This window comes from Chinchilla lanigera, unplaced genomic scaffold (genome assembly GCF_000276665.1).
Source record: "Chinchilla lanigera isolate Chin_1 unplaced genomic scaffold, ChiLan1.0 scaffold00036, whole genome shotgun sequence".
In the NCBI taxonomy this organism is placed as follows: domain Eukaryota; kingdom Metazoa; phylum Chordata; class Mammalia; order Rodentia; family Chinchillidae; genus Chinchilla; species Chinchilla lanigera.
The window spans coordinates 9949692-9958378 of NW_004955437.1; the positions used below are offsets into that span (position 1 = coordinate 9949692).

The 8687-nt window shown below is 47.1% G+C and overlaps 1 protein-coding gene across 3 annotated transcripts in view; it reads left to right on the forward strand.

Annotated features, from left to right (window-relative positions):
* The first annotated feature begins 2668 nt into the window (after positions 1-2668).
* Positions 2669-8687, forward strand: part of Spats1 (spermatogenesis associated, serine-rich 1) — a 32033-nt gene continuing 26014 nt past the window's right edge. For all 3 annotated transcript variants that reach the window (XM_013517014.1, XM_005389820.2, XM_013517015.1), the window contains exons 1-3: positions 2669-2953; positions 3232-3334; positions 8346-8493. In XM_013517014.1, coding sequence (XP_013372468.1) covers positions 2675-2953; positions 3232-3334; positions 8346-8493 — 530 coding nt within the window. In that variant the 5' untranslated portion in view covers positions 2669-2674. The remainder of the gene's footprint in view (positions 2954-3231; positions 3335-8345; positions 8494-8687) is intronic.

The following is an 8687-nucleotide window of genomic DNA, read 5'->3' on the forward strand; positions in this document are numbered from 1 at the left end:
GGCTGACGGCAAAATGGCCCAGGAGGTTTCAAGCTGCAGAAGGTTTATAATCTCACCAAGGAGGAGCGTTTCCCTTCTGGGATCCACCAGCCTGCCTCACAATCACGGAACCAACAGAGAGGCCTGGATTCCTTGGAGCCTGGTGGTGCAGTTAGGGACTTGGCATCTTTCCTCCCAGGAAGGTACAAACAGGAGGGAGGGGCTTGGCTCAGACCGTTTTATCCATCTGTCCATCACCCATTCATCTACCCACCCACCCATCTATCCATCCATTCATCCATCCACCCATCCATCTATCCTTTCATCCATCTATCCATCCATCTACCCATCCATCCATCCACCCATTCACTCACCCACCCACCCATCCATCCATTCATCCACCCATCCATTCACCCACCCATCTATCCATCCATTCATCCATCCACCCATTCATCCATCCTTTCATCCATCTATCCATCCATCCACCCACCCATCCATCCATCCATTCACTCACCCACTCACCCATCCATCCATTCATCCACCCATCCATTCACCCACCCATCCATCCATCCATTCACTCACCCAACCATCCATCCATCCATTCACTCACCCACCCACCCATCCATTCATCCATCCATCCATTCACCCATCCATCCATCCATCCATCCATCCATCCATCCATCCATCCATCCATTCATCCACCCACCCACCCATCCATCCATCCATCCATCCACCCATCCACCCATCCATCCATCCATTCATCCACCCATCCATCCATCTACCCATCCATCCATCCACCCATCCACCCATCCATCCATCCATCCATCCACCCATCCATCCATCATCCATCCATCCACCCATCCATTCCTCCACCCATCCTCCCATCCATTAAGCCAATGGTGACTGGGTGTCTACATGTGCTGGCACTGTGCTAGGTGCTTGGCATGTAGCGAACAAAACAGACAAATATCTCTCTCCTTGTTACTACAGCAGCTTGGGTGAAACCATTAATAATGATGCTGCTTTCCAATTAAAAAGCTACTACCAAGCCGGATGTGGTGGCACACACCTGTAATCCCAGCACTCAGGAGACTGAGGTAAGAGTATTGTTGCAAGTTCGAGACTAGCCTGGGCTACAAACTGAGCTCAAGGCCAGCCTGAACTGCATAGCAAGACCCTGTCTCAAAAAGACAAAAAAAAAAAAAAAAAGCTGTTATCTTTTCTACCATGGCATGATTCAACAGGTAAAATGTACGTGTGTGTTTTAAAACTTTAATAAACTGCCAGGCATGGTGGAGCATGCCTGTAATCCCAGCACCTGGGAGGCTGAAGCAGGAGGATCACTGTGAGTTTGAGACCAGCTTGGGCTACAAAGTGAGCTCAAGGCCAGCCTGAACTGTGTAGAGAGACCCTGTGTCAAAAAAGACAAAACCAAAACAAAACAAAACAAAAACTTTAATAAACAGAAGTGCCCAAGACAAAATGTGAGATTTATAGGAAGCCCAATCCAAAATTGCACATTATAGTTTGATTCTACGCATGTTCAACTACATGCACATTAAAAAGTTACGGAGAAGAGATAGCTATTAAGCAGAAGTGGCAGTTTGGCAGATGGTATGGCCACAAGATCTCCCAGTCCCTATGCAATTCGTACCCTATGACCTTGGTTCTGCCAGTGAGAGGTAGATTCCTCTCCCCGAGTCTGTGGGGGTAATATAGCTCTGCCTGGTCTCTCTGGGGTCCTTGTATCAGGAATGCAGACACATGCCAGGAGGAAGCACATGGAAAAACCATATTATAAGATGTGGCAAAGCCCCAGCGGAGATCCCAGCAGACAGCCAACACCCATTACCAGACTTGTGAACCAGGAAGGCCTAGCCACTTTCTATCTGCAGCACAGAGACTCCAAGTGCGAACAGCCTCACCTGGCAAGCCAATCCCAGAATCCAGGGACCACAATGATCACTGTTGTTAAAGCAACAGAATTTGGGGGGTGGTTCGTTATTCAGCAACAGCTATCCAGAAAAGGTGGTTAATCTCTGGATTGTGGGGTCATGAATTTTTAACGATACTCATATATTTTTAAGATTTCCACCACGACCATGTATTTCTTTTCTAATCAGTTAAAAAAAGTTATCAAAACCAAAAACGCATTCTAATATCCCCTACCTCCTCAAGGGAGAAATTAGGTCTAAATATAAATGTAGGAACTAAGCTTGGCTTGGAAAAAAGCTTCCTACCCAAGATTTATCAGGTACTGGGAAGGATTAGGAAGATGAATTTCAGTTGATAAGCGGGGAAGAGGGGTAGATTTGGAAGGAGAAATCTTGGAAACAAATCTCAGTTTTTCTGGGTGACCTTGAGGAAGCCCTTGCTCAAAGCCGGTTTTCCATTTTGAAAACTGCAGCTGGCTGCGGAAGGAAGAGACCCGTGAAGGAAGGGCGCATCTTTCACTGCCCCAGAGGTACAGTTCTAATAAGAAAAATGGCCCCTGAAAAGAACCATAAGCTGTTCAAAACAAAACAAAACAAAACAAACAACAAAACACCACTAAGCGGACTTTGTGGGGGTTTTGCCTAAAATGCCCGGCCCTTTCCTTTCTGAGGCCAGGCAGCTGGGGAAGCAGCGACGGAGGAGCACGAGAGTCTCGAGGTATCCTGGCAACGCGGTATCCAGGCAACGCAGTGCCCTGGCAATGCAGTGTCTCGGCAATCTGCAAAGCACACACCGGCGCCCAAGCCGCTTAGTCCTGGGCGCCTCCACCAGTCCTCCGCAGTTCAGTTGCAGTTGGTGGGTTGATCTGGCCCTTTCTAGGTGCAGACCTCGGACGCAGCTCCAGGTTTCCCTGGAAGGGCGTGGAGAAGGACCCCTGCTTGCAGAGACAGGGGTTCCAGACCCAGAACTGCCTGCTGGGAGGAAGATATCTCTGACTTGGAGCCTAAGCCGGCTCTCTCAACTTTCGATGGCTTGTGGAGTATGTTTGTTGTGACTGATGACTTTTCTTTCTCTTCCTTCCCTTCCTTCCTATTGAACCCAGGGCCTTTATACTGAACTACATCCCCAGCCCTTTATTATTTTTTTCAATCCGAAAGAGGGTCTCCCTGAATTGCTCAGGCTGGGTTCACGCTTCTAAACTTCCTGTCTCAGCCTCTTTTCTTACAAAGGTCTTTTCTTGGTCTCTGGGCTTCTTTTCATATTTAAAATCAAACCCTGTGCCTTCCTGAGTTCATGGACTCTGGAAATGCTCCTCAGGGTTCCTGGCTTCCCTCCATCTCAAGAGCAGCCTGTGGCAGACAGCTGGAGAAGATTCGAGAGGAAGGTGACGTCCGTGTGACCAAGGCGGAGAGGAGATACAGTTGAGTTCTAAGGAATCGGGAGGGCCGGGGATGAATCCCATACTGTATCCAAGTATACTCGATCCAGGAGGCCTTGTTTGAAGGCTGGCGTGTTAGTCATCTTCCTGCAATTATAACAGCTGCCTGAGACAACTGACTTATTAAAGAGAAAGGCTTCCTTAGGTCTTTGGGCGTGTGGCACACGTCAGAGTGAAGCAGGTGGCAGAGTGAAACCTCTCACCTCATGGCTGGAGGTGGAAAGCAGAAAAGGCTACACCCCCAACCAGGTCCCAGCTGTTTAAAGGTGCCAGAAGTTTCCAGTAGTGCCACAGATGGGGGACAAGCATTTAACACCTGGGGCATGTGGGATACTCCCTCTTGTAAGTGTAGCAGCTAGTTTAGGGCACATAGCAAGAACTGTTTGGCTGAGAGCTTCTGTCTGTATGCGTCCAAGATCTGATCAGGCAGAGAGCACTGTCCAAGCAGAGATTCTCATGAAGTCCCTCCCTGTGGCTCCTAATAGCCTGGAGATCACAGAGGAGTAGAGGGGAGCCGGGGATACAGCTCAGTGGCACAGTGCCTGCCTGGCAAGCACAGGGTCCTGAGTTTGATTTCCGGTACCAAAGAAGAAAATCTAAGAAAAAAAAAAAAGTGCTGCTTTCACAGATGAGTAGAGGGAGCCAGGGGTTTGACCCACCCAGTTCTTTGGTTGCTAAATGGTGAGGCTGGGCTTTGACCCAAGGCTCCTGGTTTCCAGAGCCCGTGCCCTTCCACTGTCCCCTTAGCGCAGATCTTTGTAGATTTGTGGCACTGCATATTGGTTGGGACAGAGCAGGTAGAGGGGATGAACACTCCAAGGAAAGGCTATGTGGAATCATGGCTGGCGGCTCCAGCATTGGTTCTCTAAGCTGAGGAGGATGTATGGGGCACGTTTGCCTTTAGAGCCCAGTGTCACGGAGCAGGGCAGTCACAGTGTCCCAGAAAACCTCAGACCGAAGGCATGGTCAGGATGTCACTCACCTCGTATAGGAAAGTGCTCTGCAAGCAGCAAAAAAGTGTTGGAGAATGTCCTATCTTTGCCCTATCGGATTTTAGCCTGGTGCCTGCTCTCCTAGATCCCAGATCTGTGATGCTGTGGTTCTCCTTCTCAGTGCAGTGACAGTGCGGAGGTACAACTCCCACACCCAGCTGCGAGTGGGGCCCAGAGGAACTGGAGGATATAGCGCCTTTAATTTCCCAGTGTGGCCTAGACAGGAAGAAGAAAAGGATTCTGGGATTCTAAGCTCAAGCTCTAGAACTCCCTGCAGTTTCCAGTTTGGCTGGGGGCGTAGGAGGGGCTGCTGTTTTAAGGGTGAGCTAGGGAGGCTCTGTACCTCTGAGTTAAGGGTGCCGGAAGGCCACAGGCCTTGGATCACCAGGCCTGTAGTTTCCTTTTCTGCTCTGAGACTGTGACTATCCCAGGAGAATGTCTGAATTCAGCTTCACATGGAGGGCATGGGGTGAGGAGGAAAGTTTCCCATAAATCAGTTGAAGACAGCCAGGTGTGGTGGCGCACGCCTGTAATCCCGGTACTTGGAGGCTGAGGCTGAAGGATTGCTGTGAGTTCAAGGCCAGCCTGAACTGCAGAGTGAGACCCTGTCTCAAAAACAACAACAACAACAACAAAATCAGTTGAAGACATACGCGTGTGCTTGTGCGTGTTGGTTGTCTGAGAGCTGTAGCTAGCTCTGCTGAGTGGATTGCAGGCATGAAAACCACAGGTTTGTCATGGCCAGATGTTTTACTTTTCTTTGTTCCAGGCAGACTGTTGTGAAGTCCATGAGATGACAAGTGTGCTTATGAAAGTGTTCCTCCTGCCCAAAGAAATGGCAGCCATGATCTTGAGTTCCATAGATATTACAACAGTAAACTGCATTTTATAAATTATACTCCATAGCTCTATAACTCTGAATGAGTTATTTGACATCTCCAGAACTAAGTTCATTCCTCTGTACAGTTATTTCTATTATATTTGTAATTATAGTCTCCTTTTCATTTCTCATACTTTTTTTTTTTTTTTTTCCTTTTTGAGACAAGGTCTTTCTCTGTAATTCAGGCTGGTTTTGAATTCACTATGTAGCCCAGGCTGGCCTCAAACTCACAGCCACCTTCCTGCCTCAGCCTCCCAGAGTGCTGGGATTATAGGTGTACACCATCATACCCAGTCTTCTAGTACTATTTGCCTGTGTTTTAAATTTTTTCTTGACTTTTACTTATTTACATTATTAGTTCTTTAATGAAGCTATAGTTCTGATAATCTTATTTTACTCATTTATGCTTTTATTTTGTGATTCCCTCCCTTATTTTATTTTATTTTATTTCATTTTTTTGTTTTTCTGAGACAGGGTCTTGCTATGCAGTTCAGGCTGGCCTTGAGCTCACTTTGTAGCCCAGGCTGGTCTCGAACTCGAAACAATCCTCCTGCCTCAGCCTCCCAAGTGCTGGGATTACAGGCGTGCACCACCACGCCCTTTGAACAATTTACTTTGAGTCTATCTTTTTTTTTTTTTTACATAAATGGTGTGATTTAAGTCCCTAAGTCTAAAAGAATACTTCAATTAGTATACAAAATTCTAACTGATAAGGCACTCTGTCTTGAATTGGCAACTTTTATTCTTTGTAGTAGCTAAGATAATATTAAAATCAATGATGTCCTACAGTCTGAAATACAGTGCATGCATCTGAGATTCCAGCTTTCTAATTATTGCTGTGTTGAATCCTACAGGTTCTCATGTATAGTACTTATGTCCATTGATCATTAAGCACCTCATGATTACCATTACAATTTTTTCCTCTATATGAATTATTTAGCAGGGTGGTTTGAGTTTCTAAAGCTTATGGATGGTCTTGGCTGTCTTTTTATTATTGATTTATAATTGTATTGCATTGTGGTGAGAGAGCATGATTCATATTATATTTATTGATGTTTCTTCTATGGCTTGGTAAGTAGGTGGCTGCTCCTCTGGCTGCTAGGGATGGCCTCCTCCTGCCAGCTCTATTCTTTTCCTCCCTCTCTGCTGGGCTTGGCTATGACCCAGTGACTCAACCTTGAGCAGGCACTGGGCCTTACTGTGCCTGGGGCTGCCCTGGGGTCTAGGGAATGTTCCAGAACATTCCAGAACTTTCTTCCTGAGGTGCATCTTAAACATACTGCACTCTGGGGTTTCTCCTGTAGGTCTTGGTCAGAGCTCTGGAACCTGCATGTGATTTTCATGACCTGGAAAATCTGGGGAAAATGCTGGGCAGTGGGTTGAGATGGAATTTGGTGCAGTGAAGGACCTGGCCTTGTGGCAGAGGGGGCTTACAGCCAAACTGGAGCCCAAGAGTGACCGGGAGGGAGCTTATTGGAAAGGCAGTTTCCCAGGACTCACTTAGCAAGCTTCTAAATCAGTAGGACTGCAGTGGGCTTTGGAAGTCTATATTTTTAACAGGCTTGAGATAGTTCTTATACCACAATCTGAGAAATGGCAGAATGGGGGATTTTGAAGGTAGGAAACAGCTTAGATGGTTTTTAAAGTTGAATTCATAGGGGAAGTCTTCTTAAGTATAGAGAGTTTGGTGGTGGGGGGCATTTGACAAGCGTGGGTGTGATTCATTTGCAATACAAGTTTGAGAAGAAACGAATACAAATGGCATCAGTTGCAGTTCTCCTGCTGGTTGGTGGGAATTTGCAGAGGGTACACAGCTTATGCTATCTCATGTGATGTGGGGCCTTTGGGGGTGACAGGGTTTTATTTAGAGAGCCAGGGACGCCTTGTGACTTCCCTATAACTGGAGCTTACGCTGAGTCTGGGAGCTTCTGAGAGTACAAAGTTGTATAAAGAAAGGCAGTATTTATTCACCTTCTTTCTTTGCACACATAATTGGACAAGGCACACATCCATATAAAATGAAAAGAGAACAGATTGACTTTGATAAGCTATAAATTATACAGAAAAATAAAAATATTGAGTACCCCTCCCTGTCTGACAATCACTGGGTTTCAGGATTCTTCTGTGATTGGGGGTGGTCAGGGAGTTATTCTTTTTTTATTCATTCAAATGTTTATTAAGATCAGTACTCAATGCCAGGCAATACTTTTTTTTTTTTTTTTGTCTTTTTGGGACAGGATCTCGCTGTGCAGTTCAGGCTGGCCTTGAACTCACTTTGTAGCCCAGGCTGGCCTCGAACTCTCAAGGATCCTGGTGCCTCAGCCTCCTGAGTGCTGGAATTACAGGCGTGCACCACCATGCCAGGCTCACATCAAAAGTTTTGCCTTACGCCAGGCATGGTGGCACACGCCTGTAATCCCAGCACTTGGGGAGACTGAGGCAGGAGGATCTCTGTGAGTTCAAGGCCAGCTTGGGCTATACATAGCAAGTTCAAGGTCAGACCCTGTCTCAAACGAAAACAAAAGCAAAACTTTTGATGCTACTGAGATGAGTGTGATGGAGTCTGGTGGGAAGGGTGGGGTGTGTAGTCGATGAGTCTGGTGGGAAGAGACCCACACATTTCTGAAGGGCAGTCCTTTGCTTGTCGCCACCAGCTATGTTCACTGTCCTTCCCAGGCCCCACGCTTTGGAAAGTTGTCCTGATGGTTCAATACAGCCCACTGTTGCAGACAGCTGGGTTCAGGTCCTTTCTCTTCCGGTCAGTGGAAGGGACGAACAGTGTAGGGATGAGCAGTCTGCACCGTGGTTAGAATTTTAGACTTTCGGGTCACAAGAAAGGTGATCAAACCTGGTCCTAGATGTTTATTTTCTATGTATCACAGGCAAATTGCATAACCTGAGCCTGTTTCCTCCCCTTAGGATGAGGAGATGAATAACTCCTGTGTCTATGGTCCTTAGGAAGATAAAATGGACTATGGCATGTACTTGGTTAATGTCGTCCCCAGCACACAGCAAATGCCCAATATTGTGAGGTGTTTTTCTTAAATAAGTGATTTATAATCTAGGGATCAAGAGAGAGTGGAAGGTACTTGAAAAATGTGGTGATATCGATGTGTTACAGGTGGTACCCGCGATGATCTCCCAGAGTCCAAGGGACGCTCTGTGAACGCGACGTACCCCAGCAGGGGCGCCAGCCCCTCACCTTCTGCAGGGACAGGTTGGACAGGCAGTGAGCCTCCAGGCCTCCTCGGAGCATGTGCTCAGCTGGCGTAAGTGAGGGCTGGTGAGGAGCCATTGCTGTTGGTGTAAACTGTGCCCAAGAGACCCCTAGCCCAGGAGGTAGCACAGCCTGGTCAGCAAGGCATGGAATCTGGAGTCTGATGCCTGGGTTCAAATCCCAGCTCTGCCACTTTATTTGCATTTCCTTAACAGTAAAGCGCTTTGAAGCTGGGTGTGGTGTAAT